Source organism: Strigops habroptila, chromosome 2 (genome assembly GCF_004027225.2).
Source record: "Strigops habroptila isolate Jane chromosome 2, bStrHab1.2.pri, whole genome shotgun sequence".
NCBI classification, from domain to species: domain Eukaryota; kingdom Metazoa; phylum Chordata; class Aves; order Psittaciformes; family Psittacidae; genus Strigops; species Strigops habroptila.
The window spans coordinates 105,690,884-105,708,658 of NC_044278.2; the positions used below are offsets into that span (position 1 = coordinate 105,690,884).

General features: G+C 39.8%; 1 protein-coding gene across 5 annotated transcripts in view; it reads right to left on the reverse strand.

Annotated features, from left to right (window-relative positions):
• Positions 1 to 15,082, reverse strand: part of MPHOSPH8 (M-phase phosphoprotein 8) — a 27,014-nt gene extending 11,932 nt beyond the window's left edge. Inside the window, exons 1-9 of one of the 5 annotated variants that reach the window (XM_030476502.2) lie at positions 14,378 to 15,082; positions 10,374 to 10,529; positions 8,583 to 9,437; positions 4,914 to 5,016; positions 3,543 to 3,749; positions 2,958 to 3,083; positions 2,782 to 2,870; positions 1,692 to 1,832; positions 823 to 909 (exon numbers count right to left, since the gene is read on the reverse strand). In XM_030476502.2, the coding sequence (XP_030332362.1) occupies positions 823 to 909; positions 1,692 to 1,832; positions 2,782 to 2,870; positions 2,958 to 3,083; positions 3,543 to 3,749; positions 4,914 to 5,016; positions 8,583 to 9,437; positions 10,374 to 10,529; positions 14,378 to 14,659 (2,046 nt within the window). In that variant the 5' untranslated portion in view covers positions 14,660 to 15,082. Of the gene's footprint in view, positions 1 to 822; positions 910 to 1,691; positions 1,833 to 2,781; positions 2,871 to 2,957; positions 3,084 to 3,542; positions 3,792 to 4,913; positions 5,017 to 8,582; positions 9,438 to 10,373; positions 10,530 to 14,377 lie in introns of all 5 variants that reach the window. The other 4 variants (XM_030476503.2, XM_030476506.2, XM_030476505.2 and 1 more) reach the window with 4 other exon arrangements.
• Positions 15,083 to 17,775: the final 2,693 nt, after the last annotated feature.

Below are 17,775 nucleotides of genomic sequence, written 5' to 3' on the forward strand. Positions count from 1 at the left end.
TACTAATAAAACCTTTAAAAACAAGAGAAGTCCAAGCTGAGGTTCATGGAGGCAGCCAAATTATGAAGAGATTTTGGACTGACGTGGCTGAGGAAACCACAAGGGTGTTATTTTCTTCAGAGAAAATGTGATTTCCCCACACTTGTTAATCCTTGCAGAGGACAGAAGAGAAACAATACAACATTGTCTTGGACAGAAAGCTTTTGTAACCTCTTCTGCAAACAAATTGCCTTAAACAGCCTATGTATAAATACAGCAAGTTTATCAGGAAGGATGATAAACTTGGTGAAATTATTTGGTATAAACAAAAAAAAAATTACTAAGAGGAGCACAGACTGTTTTAAGGGTCTTAGAATTCTCCCATTACAAAACATAAATAAAATATCTCCTTTGTGATGGGGAGGACTAAATGTGGAGAACAGCGGGTGGGAAGGAGACTGCAAACCCATTATTTTATTTCTGGCCTGCAATGAAATGATAAAAGTCAATCACAGCAACACCTAAGTGAAACACTCTCCTTCCTGGAATTTTTCTCTTCCTGCTGACAACTAGATTATCTCCATTTTAAGACCACATCGGCATGGAATTGGATGATGAGCTACATTTAGCACCGTACACTGATGGCATCTGCACTTATTGTTTAGATATAACAATACATTAAAATAATGGATTAAAACACTGCCTAGAGTAACTAAGGGTAGTATTTGTATTTCAAATATAGTACATGTTCCCTAAATCAACTCTACAAATATGCTCTGATGTTTTATTAGTTTGCCAAAAGCATTTACTATTAAACCATGTCAGGACAAATACTGAACTTACCTTCATTAAAGCAGTTTCACCACTGCTCTGCTTCATGTTCACATATGCCCCAGCTTCCAGCAGAATAGCTACTGTTGTTAGAAAATTCTGGAAAAAAACCCCAAACAAAGCCCCAATACCACAAGACTGGTAAGTACAACATATTCTGGTTTTGTTTCAGAATATAAAATGACATTTATTTAAAACCCATCAGTAAAACGCACAGCATGATTCTATGACATGATTACCAATGTTCTCTTGCATGGCTAACAAGCAATTCAGACTCAGGCAAGTAGACAGCCATGAGTACTTACAATTCTCACTTTTTTCTAATCTTTCAACAGTGAACACCACAGGAAGAAAACATTGGAACCAAGCTCCCTCTTGGCCTTGTATCTACCGCACATGGGAAAACACAGCTTCAACAAAAGAGCACACCCATAAAACATCCTCTAACTTACTAGTTGGTCTTAGTTTGAGAAAAGCGTGCCACCATCTCCATTTCCCAACTCACAAATAGTAAGCCCTATTTATTCAGAGATTTGCTTCTCAAAGTCTCCCAAGTTTGGATCCTGGGTAGCCAGAGATCTTAACAACCAATTCTAACTCAAGAACTTCAGTCCCATGACAGACAAATTCAGAGATATCCTTTGATCCTTTGCCTCTACATTCCCTCTCAGTAAGCCTGTGATATTCTCTACCCAGGGTAGGGTTTGTGATCAGAATTAGTTTACAGTAACCACAGCTGCTGACATTATGCAGTTAAGGTCACCCTGCTATATCCTGCTAACTACTTCTTAGGCATCATCCAAAGGAAAAAAAATTGTGTACCACTTCTAAACATAAGTAAAAGAGCCAAGAACCACAAATACAACAATAACAAAGGTAACCTTTTCAGCTGCGTGTATCAATGCAGTTGTTCCATTTTTCTGTCTCCCATTAACTTTAGCTCCTTTCCTGATTAGGACCCGGAGAAGGTCATCATGCCCACCAGCAGCAGCAAGCATTACCAGGGTCATTCCACTTGGGTCCTGCAACAAGAATCATTGCCATGAAAAATTCTAAAAATCAAATACTTTTAGATAAATCAAAGCTGCAAGAAAAAAACTGCACGTATGTCAACAGATTTCACAAAGATTCCCCTCCCTGGCAGAAGAATTCACACATACACAGCTGCTGGATACCAACAGACTATCACCTCCCACTTCTCCAGTCCACAGGTCTCACACCCTGAGCTCCATAATCTGCAAAATCCGTAACATTCTGAAGACCAGAATAAGAAAGAGTAAAACCAGAATGAGCCAGGAAAAAATGCAGCAGGGTATTTGAGGGTGGGGAAGACAGCAAGACAGTGGAAAAGGAAATCGGAAACCACTGGAGGAAAAACACAGTGGCTCAAGTCAGCTGCTACTAGAACACTGCTCTTGGATTTTATCAATGCAAGTATGAAGAGACTTCTGTGAGTGGCCAGTCTCCTCACTCATTCTTGCGTTTTCCCCACCAGACACTACAATTCAAAGAACACATTTGCTTCAGTAGTTCATGTGGCATCTTTTCTACTAGGCCACAGAAAACTTAGCATAATATATAGTTCTCAAAATGCTATGTAATACAACTCCAAAAGATCACCAGCTGAAAATACTGGTATCAGAGATTTTAATCCTAAAGAATGAAACTATAGTGCTATTTACCATGAAAATAGATCCTTGGGAAAAAAAAAAAAAAACCAAAACCACCCCAAACTGCAAGAACACAGCTGATACAGAACTGGTGGAAAACTAGTAATTCATGGAGCGAAGTGGTCCCGGTCTGTCAAACAGAACATTCACATTTTTTTCATGTATAGATGTTTTATATAGTTTAAAACCTCAAGGTGAGACAGAAATCTGCTACTAGCAAGAGAAGAAAGCTTTTCAAACAATCCAAATTCGCACTCTTCCCTCCCACACCCCTCCAGTACTTCTACTGCAGAAAAATTACCTCTTGATCGAGATTATATTCCTCATTTGAAGAAAGTGCCATCTTTACTGTCATATAATCTCCACTTTTAACAGCATCCCTCAGGAGAGCTAGAAAGTAAGTTCAATGCAGTTATAAGATATTTCACTTCAAAACACCAGTTAAGATTATGTCCCTTTCTCCCAGCAGCTACTCACTACTTGATATCGGTTTTGTTGACACATGATTCTCATCTTCTCCATCGAGATGCTTTTGAAAGTCTTCTAGCGTCAGCCATTCTAACTGCATGTCCATACCCAAACTCAAGACTTGTTGCTTGCCATCTATGATGCATTTGATTTTATGGAAGAAAAAATGTGAAATATAAGTAATAAGTAACTTATAAACTTCCAAACCATTCTTTGCTTGCCATTGCTTCAATGATCAGCAGCGTAACATACTACTATTTTTCATTCAAACAGACTCTGGAAATCAGCGTGGAATGGTTCCAAACAATGAAGGCTGTATTACAAGCAGACATAAAATGCTTTTACTTGAAACAAACTGTTTTATTTGTTCTAATAGATTGGTTTGAAGTGGTAAGAGATGGTGAACACTCCACTACTGCAATAGCAGAAACACACTGGAGACACACCAAGAAGTTATCAGTGAGTTTCAAAGGAAAACATCATTTCAGCCCCCTGCAGAGACAAGGATTGGAGCGCTAAAAGATGCAAGCAGGAATGGAGAAAATATTAATTGCCAGTGCTCAACTTTCCCCTGCATTTGTTTCTACTGCTCACCAGAGTTCTCCATTTGACACACATCCACTACTTCTCGATCACCTTCTGCAGCAATGTAAGTCCATGTGTCTGTTTCATCTCTTATGCTCCTCCTTTCCTTGTACACCTTGCTGTCTTTTGATTTTAATTCTTCTATGAGTTTATATTCTAGCGAAGATTCTTCTCTTTTGCAGTTATTCTCAGAATATTCACTTTTTTCTTCTGAAGCTACATTAAAAAAGTCAGATGCACTTTTGATGTCTTTAAAGTCTAGAATATTAAGACAGTTACCAAGAGCGACCACTTGAGCCACTAAAGACTATTACATAACAAAGTTTAAGTGAGTGACCAGAGTCCCTTTAGAAAATGGCTGTCTCTTTCCATAAGTTAATCACTGCTGAAGCGTAGGAGCAAGCTGAACACAAGCCAAAAATCGGGGAGAACCAGTTCACCTCCAGCTACCCTAGCAAGTCTGAGCTCTGGCTGCTTTCAACCCAGTACCATCTTCATTTGAGAAAATGTAGTTTAGAATTATGCATAAATCACTACTTTGAAAATACAGTTCAGTCTCTGTGATGAACAGATGAAAGACACATGCTGTATAAGGAACAATAATTAATCATTGTTTGTTACTACTTTTCTTAAGCATTGTAAACATCTACGCTACTTTCAGCGAAAGATGTTTATCTAGCAACAGCTATTTGAAGCATCATAGCTCCTCCTATATCCATTCATGATCACCAAAGGTGGAGTTTCCTAGTTTTCCTCAGTTCATCCTCATCATAGTAGTGAGGGAATCCTCAATAAAAATCACCCAGAATTTTACTGAAATCAAGAGTGGTAACATTAATACTCCATTATACTATGACGAGTAGAAATACAACCTAGACATTTTCCTCCATGTATCAAATCATCCAGTTCTGGTGATATTTTAAGGGTTGGACAATGTAACTCATCATTGCGTCTAAAGCAAGAGGCATGAAGTTTAGGAACCTCTACTAGTTTTTCTAAACATAGAAAGTGTGTATTCACAGCATCATCAGAACACTTCTGGAAATAGGCAATAGTTGGATGAATTCCTCTAAAAAAGGATTAGTTACATCCACGGAAGCACAGTTAACTGTATTGGATGAAAAAGGGAAAAATCGACTTGTCTATAAAACCTCAGAGATTTCTATATGCTTCCATGCTTCATACATTAAAGTACATACAGCATTCTCACGAAGCATATATTGACAAAGCCGTTAAAAAGCAGACTTTTGCTTCCTAAAATAAAAGCAGAAATTCTTGTTTCTGGTATGTGTTACAAAACCACACAATATCTGCTCTTGCAGAAATAAGAGAATGTCCTGAAGGGTCTTTCCCTTCTCTCTTTAACCAGTTAGCACTTACTTTTTAGGCCCTTTTGTTCTTTTCTGCTCTTTTCTTCTTTTTCAGGCTCTTTTTTTTGAGGTTTTTCTTTTGTTTCAATTTTCTTTACTTCTTTCTCCTGATACTAAGAACAAAGATCAAATTAAAGCGGTAGAGAAAAAATGGAAAATAAACTCCTTTCACTACTCCAGTGATAAAATACAGTTGAAATTAATACTACTGAAACCTGTATGTAGCATACGTAAGGCCATTCCTAAGAAAAGAATTAAGCAGGTGAGTCAGGAGTTAAGTCTGTGAAGGATTCTTCTGTTAAGAGAAAAGGTTATTTCCAAAGTAAAACAACCTCAATTCATATTTTTACTGCATCAGCCATGCAAGGTGCTTTATGACATGAGGTGCAGATATGCCAAACCAGCATTATGAAGGAAATTCAAAATTATGAACTTTTATTTTGTTCCGAATACTGAACCTGAATAGAATGTCATTATTTCAACGTATTTAACGCTTTTGTAACACTATTCAAAGCAGTTATCACAGCACTGACTTGAACCTTAACTGAGAAAACTTGACATTTGTACACAGGTGGTTCCAAGTTTTCCAATTTAAACATACAGAACTTAAAGGCAAGAGTAATTTGTGAAAAACAGACACTCAGAAAAATCCACCCAAACACACCATACCCACACAGAAGATTGAGCCTAGCAATATTTATAAGCTTCCACCAAAGGCTGCCTTTCTCCTCCTGTAATCCTCTCTCTCCATTCAGCCAGCAAATTCCAAACTGCAGAGTAGGTGGCTGTTGTGGTTTAAGCCCAGCCAGTAACTCAGCAGCATGCGGCCATTCACTCACCCCCACACACACTTCCCTCTCTGGGCAGGATGGGGAGGAGAATCGAAAGAATGTAAACTACAGGTTGAGATAAGAACAGTCCAATAACTTAAGTATAACATAAACAACTACTACTACTACTAATAATGATGATAAGGGAAATAACAAGGAGAAAGAATATAAAACTAAAAGGGGAAAGGAAAAAAACCAAAACAAAACCAATAAACACAAGTGCTGCACAGTGCAATTGCTCACCACCTGCCAACCAACACCCAGCCTGACCTGAGCAGTGATCTGGGCCTTCTGGGTGACTCCCCCCAGTTTATATACTGGGCATTACGTGCTGTGGTATGGAATACCCCTTTGGCTAGTTTGGGTCAAGTGTCCTGTCTCTGCTTCCTCCCAGCTTCTTGTGCCCCTCCTCACATGGCAGAGCATGAGACTGAAAAAGTCCTTGATCAGAGTAAGTGCTACTGAGCAACTACCAAAACATCGGTGTGTTATCAGCGTTGTTCTCAGACTGAACCCAAAACACAGCACTGCACCAGCTACTAGAAAGGAGAAAAAAAATAACTTACAGCTGAAACCAGGACAGTGGGACAAAGCTCCCTGGCATTGCTTTGTATCAGCCCCTGACACTAACCTGATATAAAGCCCTGACTTTCAGAAAAACTGCTCCAAAGCAAGCCCCACAAGACCAAATTTATCATTAGGTGCTACCATTTGTTTGACATAGGAAAAACATCAAATAAAATAGATGAATTTGGTGTATCATAAGGGGTTAGCAGAGCTGAAACATTGAATAATCTTTCTCACCCCCTCACTTGACTTCAGAAAACCTCAGCTTCTGATCACTGACATGATTAACTAGTAGCACAGACAGCTGTTAATCCTGGCAGATGCCCAGTATTCAGGAGACCCATAACTTACTAAAGGCATTACCAGATACTTGTCACACAGAGGGACTGTTAAAATCAGTAATCGTGAATTCTATTCCACATTTACAATACTGATCTGATGCACAACATACACTGCACATTTGTTTTGGAGGTATATCAAATGGAAACAATGGTTCAGCATGCAAACTGATTCCAAACAGAGAATACAGTATTACAAATTGATGTGACAGTGTTCTCTAACCAGAGCAACATAAGGAAAGACTGAAACACACATGAAATCAAGAAATAAATCGATTTAAAGATCAATTTGAAAAGAACAATCTGCTCGGGCCAACAATTTAGTGAAGTCAAAAAACCTCCAGAATGCTCCACCAAGCCCATCACATAAATCTACCGCTGCTCTGGAGAGTAACTAACCAGTTACAGAAACACACTGCTTAAGCCTCCTAGACTGAAAAAACCAAAGAGGCAGAACGCCTTCCTTGCTTCCTTGGTACCTTGTAGCATAAGCTTCCATGGAGCACAACCATGAGAAAGGCATATAGACAACATACTGAGAGTGCTGCCCAAAGAGCCATAAGGAAAACAACTTTCATCTGCTGTTTATTTCTTCATGTTTGGGGTGACAGGATTTTATACTACTGGTAAATAAAATTCCAAAGATTTATCTGATTATCATAACTGATGCCTCTCTCTTATGAATGCTATAGGCTCAAACTACAAGAAAATACTTGAGTAACAAAGGACCACACCATTTCAGTTAATTAAATAACTTTTTGAAACTGGGCTATGCTCATAGTAATCACTTAACCTTGTTTACCACAGCTTTTACCAGCTAGCTCCTGCAAAAAACACTGGTTTGTATAGCTCTACCGTGAGATCATGCCACATAATTCTCTACCCCAAAACAAACTTTCTTATGTTTAAGATTGTTGTATGAATGGAGCAGACCATCTTAAGCACAGGACCACAGGTGAACCTACTTGCTGCCACGGAATTATGGCCTCAAAAGAAACGGGGTAAGAATCAAGGTTTTTTGGCTAATCCTGTTACAAATCAGAAAGTGGTTTCTCTGAGCAGTCAAAGTTTTATGAACTGCAAGATGTATAAGAACAGTCTGAAGAAGCCAAAAGAAATTATATTCCCAGAAACATTCCGAAAATACTGGGGGGTTTGTGCTGGGGGTTTTTTTTTTTTTCTTTTACCTTTACCATCTTGATTTCTTAAAACACTACTATATTAAATGAGGAAAAAGAAATATTCCAGTATTGGCTTAGCCCATTTCTTAGAATAAGTACAGCATTTGTAATTAACATGAAACCATGTCATGAAACCAAGCATTTTCTGTAAGCACCTCAGGAACTCTGACAAGCCAAGCCAGCTGCACAATTACCTGGGAGACTTGTCTTTAGAAGTGATTTCAGCATTCCAATTCTCAGGAAGGTGCTAATGCACATAAGGTATAAAGGAGTTGCTGGCTTTTAAGTGAGATCAGTTGCATGGTTTAGTTCAAAAGTGCACTTTATTGTGCAGTGCTGGATGGATACTGGCTCAACACCGAATGTCTTACTACACAAGCAGAAAAAAGTCAAACTGAGGCAACTGTTCAAGGTGAGGCGAACAAAGCTAAAAATGACAGCATGCTTTGGAGGAACAGTAAATTGCATTCTAAGTAAATACACATAACAAACAGGAGAAATTCATACTTTCACATTTAAAGACACCCTTCCCTCCTCAAGTGTTACCTCCTTTATAGTGTTCAGAATCCAGAAATTTTTCGGTCTCCTATACATTGTGCAGCAGGCTTTTCTTTAGCTTCATCCAGCTCATTAACTTTCCAATTCGTATTTTTTTTCTTTGCCATCACAAACAGTAGTCTTTTGAGATATCTGTACCTCAAAAATGTTTGACTTAACCCCCAGTCCCCTGACCCCTTCCCCTCAAACCCTTAATATCGCTCACCTCCCCAGTTGAATCAGTGGACTTGCATCCCCTTTCATCAGAGCTGAATTTTAAACCCTTCTGCACTGGTGAAGAAGCAGGTGATACTTTCTCCAACTCTTCTGGTGCTATTTTTACTTTTTCTTGATCTTTTTGCTTTTTGTGCATGTTTTTGTTCTCTAAATAGGTATCCTGATTTTCCACTTTTTTACCTTCCTCTTTATAATCTTCAGCTTTCAGAATTATTTTCTTCTTTCTTTTAACCTTACCATCAATACTATCATCTTCATTACTTGCTGATCCATCAAGATGCGTATCAGCAATGGAATCCTTTTCAGCAATTTCCTGTTCCAATCTCTCTTCTCCACTGACAACCTTTTGCTTCTCATCTTTATTTTCAGAATTTAAGTCTGAATTTTCATTATCAGTTCCTTGAGAAAATACATCATCTAGAATACTTGACTCTGAGCCAAACTGAACATCTCCATGCTTTTCCTTCTGTGACTTCTTATTTTCTTTAAAATCTTCTTTAGAGTTTATTTTTAAATCTTTAACCTCTCCCTTCTTTTTCTTGACTTCTTTAGGATCTTCTTTCCTTTGTTTCTTTGGGTCTTTTGAATCCTCCTTGGTTTCTAAAGTCCTTTTTTTTGGTTTTGAATCTAAAACCAAAGTATCGGAGGAATTTTCACATTCTGTTCTGGGTTTTTCTTTGAGTTTTGCAGACTTAGACGTTTTCTTCTTCAGGTCACCTGAACTCCGATCCTCTCCATCTTTTGACTTCTTCTTTTTCTTCTTTGGTGAAACATCATCTTTTGTTTCACTTTGCCAGTCACTGTCAGATTCCGCTTCAAATACATCATCATTTAGAGACAGTTTCTAAAAGGTAGGGAAAAAAAGGAAAATATTTCTTTCCCCATTAAACTGTATAATTTTGGTGTAAATTATACAAAAATGGTAGTGGCAGTTCTTGTTAAGTAAGTTTTGAAACACTTCAATCTTTTTATCACTGCCAACATCATTCCTCATTGCCAAATTGTAATTTGTAAATAAAAATTTAATTTGTAAATAAAAATAAAATTTGTAAATACAATTCTAGCTCACTTACCTAAATTACATTACTAACTGCTTGGATGAGAAGCGATACATACACAAGTCAAGTAAACCAAGCGGGCACCCAACAACTAGATTCCAGAACAGAACTAAATGTGAGCTATTTTACACCTGTAACTATTAATTTGAATTTGTAAAATTTACCTATAGGTTTCCCAAAGATAGAGTACCAGTTTTTTAAAAAAATATTCTTATGCTTCATTTTCAAACTGATGCAGTTAAAAAGAAAAAAAAACCACATATACTGCTTTCTTGTAATTAGCTCACCAAACTAAATGGTTAACATGCAAGAATTCACCATTGTGCTACACAAAGCAGGAGGGTGAATTGAGCAGCACGCAGCTTCACTGACAAAACAATATGCATGTTGATAGCGAAAGGTGGTTGTTTATGTTGTCAAAATCAAACTAAAATGATAACACATCATGTATATAGTCCTATTAAAAACTGAAATAAATTTTAGATGGATTTTGAGTCTACAAGCGAACTTGCTGATTAAAAAAAACAAACAAAACCCCAAACTCTAACTAGAGAGCAGCAACAAGGCTCAGTTTCACATGAAACAAAACAGTTTAATAGAAGAGATTCTATAAGTCTTCTTAATTCCATGTCCCAAATGTCTTCCCTTCTCCTGCCCCCTCATTAGCAGAGCCTAAATAGGGAATACGTCTTCACTGTAAGACACTGGAAGGTGAAACATACCTGTATATCTTTTTTAACAGGTTTAGGCTTATTGTCCACAATTTTTTTTCTGAATTCAAGCAGCACTTCTTTGCAGTCTTCCAAATGAACCTCTGGTTCCCAGGTATCATCATCAGAGGTATATCCTTTCCACCGTACTTTGTAGAGGATTTTGCCCTGTAAAAAAACCCAAAGCAACAGTTAATACAACACGGCACAGGACTGTGTCATCTGCTCGACCCCTGGGGTTGCATATTCATTTTGTGTATACAGAAATGAATGGGAGTTCAACCCAATGTTGACATAAGAATTCCCAAAATTACTTCCATCTACATCACATACTGAACTAAGTAGGTTGTAAAATGCTTCAGTAGTTGGGAGTGGTTTTATCCAAAATATTTGTAATATCTAAAACTTGTTCAGAACCACAGCTACAATCATAAATTCCCACTCATTTTACTGAAATGGATTTTCTGAATGTTATGAAACTGATTTTTTAAAAAAAGTTTAGTATTTCTTCTGTAAAAGTTTCAATCTTGAATTTCTTTGCTGAAGAAGTTGATATAAAATATTTATAACACATTAACATCATTCACCTGTTTTATATTGGAATTTACAACTTATGTTAGATTTGTAATCAATACCACTCTTGATAAACTGAAATATCAACAACTGGGGGTGGGCGGAAGACCAAACAGCAATGAAATCAAGGATCAAGTTAAACTTACACAAACTCCAAGCATGTGCATCTCAGTGGAGTTAATCACAAAGATTTTGGTAAAAGATTATGTACAAAAGCCCTAGACCAATTGTTTCAATAGTATTTGACTTCATCATGGGATGAAATTGCACCTGTGAGTCTCTAGCTTCTTTTTTTCACAAGATTACGAAGTTTTCTACCTATTTAACAAAAAAAAAAAAAGGGGGGGGACCCACAAAAAAAAAGGGGGGAGGGGGGGCAAAAAGCTTCCCACCAAATTATTTCTTGCTTTCTCCTAAATAAAGTAGTCTGAATCCTTACATTTCTCAAAATAGACTCCTTTTCTTACAGAAAGGCAAGACTTACTAGCTTGGACTCAGCACGCTGCCAGTACAGCCAGGCAAGTGACAACTAAAGGCCTCCTGCATCAAGCTTAACTGAAAAGCAGAGATACACCAGACGAAATCAATGCTGTCACCTTTATTAATTAAACCTGCCGTCTCATTAAAAATACGTATGAAAAAAGCTAGCACCAAGTTTAAGGAAATCTATTATCCATATTAAAAAAGCTAACTATGAATACAAGGCAACAGAGCCATTCCTGAACTTATTAAAAAACAAAAAAAAAATCTAAAAATTATTAGTGAATGTGCTACAGAAAGCACCTCTAGAGCGGAAAACAGCACTATCTCTTTCTTTCAAAAATAGATTGATAATGCTCTGAAAGACCCTATAGTGCTAACCAAGCCTGGAAAAGGAATGCTTTGAAAGAACTGCCATTTGACACTTACTATTAAATGTATTTATATCCAAAAATTTACATTTTTGCCTGAGCATCATTAACCTTTGATCAAATGTCATATATGCCATTAAACTTCAGCAATCAACTCTACCTACAATCTTCTGTATTTACTTCACAGACATATAAATAAATAGCCTATATTCAGATACATTAGTACAATACCACTTCTTTTATAATTGAGCTTAACCATACGCTCTTGATACAGGAATTACCTTTCAAAATCATGTTAATCTCTCTTTCTTGTAATGGGGTTAGTCATGAAATAAACAACTAGTAACTTTCTTAATATAGTCATAGAATAATTTAGGTTATAAGGAATCTCCAGAACTAACAAGTAAAATGCCCTGCTCAAACCAGGACCAACTAGATCAGGATGCTTAGAAATCTGTCCAGTCTATTTGGATTTCCCTGTGTTCCATCTTATGTGCGGAGCACTCACGATGCATCTCAGCAGTGCTGACAAGAAACGAAGCAGCATCTCCCTCAATCTGCTGGCCACACTCCTGGATGCTGTTGGCCTTCCTGCTGCAAGAACTGCTGACTCATGCTCACCTTACTTGTCCACGGGGACCCACAGTTCCTCTCCTACAAATCTGTTTCCCAGCCAGCTGGCCTCTCAGCTGTCTGGTAGTACCGGGTTATGCCAGTTCAGATGCAGGACTTCAGTCAGCGGCAGAGTTACTGTTACACCCTTGTAAGTCAGGTACAAAATGAGTTAGGTGGCCTTTTTAATTAACTGAGAAAGCTGGATTATTTTATCCAGTATAATGCAAATGTAAGACTAGGTGGCTGGTAAATGATGTTTTCTTTAGTAGGCCATGTTAACGTTTCATTTATCAGCAGGTCTAACCCCCCATCCCAATTCATCCCAGGAGCGCTTTCTCTCATGCTGCCACTATTACCAGCTCCAGCAACATCAGGACTGCAAATGAAGAGCCCTTCTCTGCGCAGCGCTCTCCAGCTCTCCTGCTTCCTTCTGTAACTGAAAAAAAATGAACACACTGACCAGCCAGTGCTGGTCAGCTGAACACGATGTGCTGGACACTGGCCGACTCTGTATCTGCTCAGACTTTGTGTCAGACTTGGGAACCTGCAAGCTAGGAACCACTAGTCTAAAGCAAATCACATAAAATACATTTCACTGAATGTAACACACAGCTTTTTCCAGCCATTTTGGAAGATCGGACTGGGTGCAGGTATCTTGTCTTGCTCTGTATTTCTGAAGCACAGGGGCACAGCTCCCATCAAAGCGTAATGGAAAGGTGAACCATGCTACAAAGCTAAAACCAACACAAACTGGGTAAGGCACATGTATACAGTGTAAGGCACGCACATACAGTAAAGCTGATTGCAGTGACCCAGCCTGGAAGCCTCAAGTGTGTACAGCTCAGAACCTGCTGCAGAATAGGAATGCAGTGCGGAATGGTTTTATGACACACCCCCCTCCAGATTTTAGGTTCCACTGCAGGGGAATGGGGTAGGGAAGAGAAGTCCTCTTGTTTTCACACCTGACTTATCATTTTGACCAACACTTCATAAAGACAAAGCTGTAAGTACTGTATTACCTCAAAAGCATAACATTCTTAAGCCATCAAGATATTTTAGCCGAGACACAAGCTAACCGTGATAGCATCACAAAAATCTAAGAAATTCTTGATCTGAAGGGTTTCCATCTAAGGGTTTCAAAACCTTGATGTTTTACACTAACCAGGCAGAATTCTGTACTGCCATGTACCTGACTGAAACCTATATTAAAAAACATTAAAAAAATTTCAGGCATAAAATTATTACCAAAAACCCCCCAAAAACCCAACAACTCTCATAATTATTTTTTGTATCTGAGGTTTAAGAAATGTCACAAAATCTTCAACCTGTTTAGAATGTTTTAAAGAAATAAGAGATGATATATTTTCTGTCTAAAAGCAAAGATCACCACAGCCAGTTATTTTAATTGGAGGAAGTATCTCTTATTTTAAGAGGTCTTTACACATTCTGTGAGTGAGTGAACATAGTTCTACTAAATATACACTGAAACCACCTCTAAGTTCTACAATATATTTAATCCTACCCATTTGTGCGCTCACACACCTCACACTAAAACACTGCAGTTCAGCCGTAAAACGAAAGAGTAGTTTAACAATGCAGACAAAAAAACCCCGAAACAACTTAGTAAAGCTACTCCAGATCTAGTCGCTTTAGTCAAAGCTGTAAGATACAAAAAGCTTCCTTGCAAAATCATGCACAATGTGGCTTAAATTACGGTTATAACGGAACTACCATTTTTTTGCAAGGTTCTCACCTACGTATGAAAGACTCGTGCGGGGAAGCCTGCCCGCGGAGCCGCCGCTGCCCGCGGAGCCGCCTGCGCGCCCGGCAGCGAGAGGAGCGCGGCGCACGCCGGGCGCACCCGGGCTCGCCCTGCTGCAGGCGCATGGGGAGCAAGCGCTCCCGCCTCCCGCGCGCCTCCTCCGAGAGCGGGGCGAAACGCGGCCCCGGTGACAGGCGGCGGCACCGCGCACTCACCCCTTCGGTCTTCACATCAAGGATTTTCTCCACCTCGAACACGTCCACATCCTCCTCGTCCTCGTCGTCGTCGTCGTCGTCGTCGTCGTCGTCCTCCTCCTCTTCCTCTTCCTCGCTCTCCCCGCCGGCCGCTACCCCCGCGCCCGCCGCCTTGCCAGCCCGGCTGCCGTCTTGCTCCCCGTCCTCCTCATCCTCCGCCGCGGCCGTCGTCTCCTCCTCTTCCTCCGCCCCCTCCAGCCTGGCCGCCGCCGCCTCAGCCCCGCACCCGGCCGCCGCCGCCATCTTGGGCCGAATTTCAAACGACAACGGTGAAAAGCGGCTGCGACATCCTCCGCCGCGCGAGGAGGGGGCGAGGCGGCTGCCGCAGCCAATCCGCGCCCCGGCAGCCCATGACGCACAGGGGCGGGGCCGAGCCCCGCGGCCTTCGATCCCTCCGCGAGGCGGCTCGGGGCAGCCAAGCGTGGGGGCCTCGGCGGCGGCTCCGGCTGAGGGGGGGCGGACCCGCCGGGATCCCGCCCTGAGGTGGCGGCGGTGGCTTCGGTGGCTCTTGTCGCCGCGGAGCTGGGCGGCTCGCCCAGTGCTGGCGGTCGCGGGTCAGGGCGGGAGCCCCGGTCCGGTCGGCGAGGGGCGGGCGGCGGGTGACCGCTGGAGGGCGGTGGCCTGTCTGCAGGCTGGCCCGGGGGCTACTGCCTCGGAAGCGTGAGTGACCTCCCCCCGCCCCCGCTCGACCCCGCGCCGGGCCGTGCCTGGCACAGTGGCCTCTGCGGAAGCAGGAGGTGGTGTGACCGGAGGCGCTCGGGGCACGTCCGCGGTGTGACCTTTCTGGCAGGAGCTGGGGTGCCCCAGCCTGTCCAAATATAAAGACAGCGTGCTAGATTCCTAGGCAAAAAGATAGTTGCCCTCAGCTGGATTGAGGGCTTGGGGAAACCCACAAGAAATCCGTACATGGACACCTTTGGACGAGGTCCTGCTGGGGATTGGGGCTTCTCGCTGGGGAAGAGAATCCTTTTCAATTCCAGTGTTTTGCATGTTAAAAGAATTGCCTGTGGGCAAGTACAGTTGTGGTTTGTTTTTGTTAACGTATCATGCAGGAGAAGGAAAGACAGTCATGTAAGAAAAAGCAAATAAACCCCATCTGCTTTTCAACTGCCTTTGCTAGAGCTATTGTTAGCATAGTGTATCTTAGAAACAGTTCCTTAAAGAACACATACCACTCAAATGAAACTTGGGCTTTAGCATGAATATATACGGTCTGTGCATACCTACATGGGATGTATCGTTGCAACAGTGAAAATGCCAAACTCTGAACGATTAACTGCAGTGCAGGAAAAAAAATGTTTTTATTCATATTTTTGCCAGCGATTACTTTCTAAGGTAAGTCTTGTAATCATAGAATCACAGAATACCAGGTTGGAAGGGACTTCAAGGATCACCTGGTCCAACCTTTCTTGGCAGCGCGTGACCTAAACTGGATGTCCCAGCGCATTGTCCAGCCAAATCTTAGAAGTGTCCAGCACCAGGGAGTCTACAATGCAGCAACTGACCATACGAAGACAGCAGGTTTAGAAGCTATTTTATTGTTGTGTATATTAAGGAATCTTTCTAATTCATAGGAAACCCATATCCTAGCTTTTCTCAAATATACAGTACCAATCTTTCCTTTGTATTGTTACTAAAAAGAGCCACTGTCTTTGTGCACATGAAAACAAGGATTCAGAGCACCTCAGAACAGAAGGACCTCTGGATATCCATCTTAGCAACCTCCTTTATAAGATCACATGTATCTGCTCCATCCTTGACAGATGTTTGCTTAAGTTCTCATGAAAACATCTATGAAAGAGATTCCACAGTTTTCCTTGGTAACCTCTTACAACTCTTCTTTATTACTGCTGGGGAGCATTCTCTGTTTGCTAGGGCACTGTAACACATTATCTGTAGTGCCTGTGGAATCTCCTGCTTCTGAATATTTTCAGTGGTTGGACAAACAAGTGTACATTATGTTCTGTACACACTCGATCCTGCCTCAGTGAAAGCAACTGTACCAAGACTCTAACTACATTTCCTCAGATCACAAAGTACCACAGTGTGATTGTGTGCAGCTCCTTAATTTAGAAGAGGTAATGTGTTCATTCAAACACAGGTGAAAAGCCCCTTAAATTAAATAACTTTTAGTCTGGTTTTGTTATTAGGCTTCAGTGTTTGATCTGGTATAAAATAAAACCAATCAGTTTTTTTTTTTTTTTTGTCAGAATAAAATCAGAATACAGAGTATTACCAGAAAAAAGAAAAAATGCATTCCTCCTCACAAAAGTGACCTATGTATTTACAAATATACCTATGATCAATAAGAAAAACAGTGCAGAAGAAAAATAACTGTTCCGCCGTTTGCATTTCAAGGCACACTGTAGAAGTTAGAAAACCATCCAATTGAAAACACTGATACATTATGAAGATATTTATTAGTTCTTTTTTTATCACATTCTTTTATCTCTCAAAATATCTCCTGCCATATTTACCTGATTACGTTTTCTTTACCATGTCATTAAAGAAGTACGTACAATTTTAGGAGAAATTAAAACAAAGTTATTATTAAAGTACTTTATAATGTGCAATGAATCAAAGAGAGTAATGTACAAAAAAGGAAATACTAAGGTATTTTTAAACATAATTACAAATAAGTAAAATACTACATGTATGTAAAATCAAGACTTCCTAACTATAAGATCCTTTAATTCCATACCTTTAAGTCTGTGACTATGAGAATTATTATTCAGTAATAATATAAAATCAAACATCCTCAATTTAAACATTTATGTAAAACTGCAAGGAAAGCTAACTCTGCTATAATCCTAAGGAATTAAGTGATTAAATAGTTTAAGTAGAAAGAGAATGGAAGTTAGATCAACTCGATATCCAATATCTTTTGGTAGCAGAATCCCAGTCTTTTTGAAGTTCAAGTCAATAGGAAATAAATTGAAATCACTTCTCTTCTTACCCTCTCTATTGCTTTTTTGATAACTCAAAGCCCAATGAACACCACTCTGTGTAGAAATTAAGTTTTATTATAATAAAATCTTGTAAATCCACCAAAGGAGCAAGAAGAAAATAATTTCTTCTAGCAATAATTATTTTAAAGAGAAAATTTGCTATAGTGTAATGATCTAGCCAGTATAAAGTACATCTGATGCAGAAAACATTATCATCTGAGCTGCCCTATCTTTTTAGAATCTTCCACATGGGAAGTATGTAGACTCGTGATCATTACTTGCATTTATTTGTACTATTTCAATCACCGCAGTGAAGTACGATGCACTTCATAAAGGCAGACTTAACTCCTTCTTTGTACATTCACTTATGTTAGACTTGCTTTCATCCAGCAGTCAATACAATTTTATTTG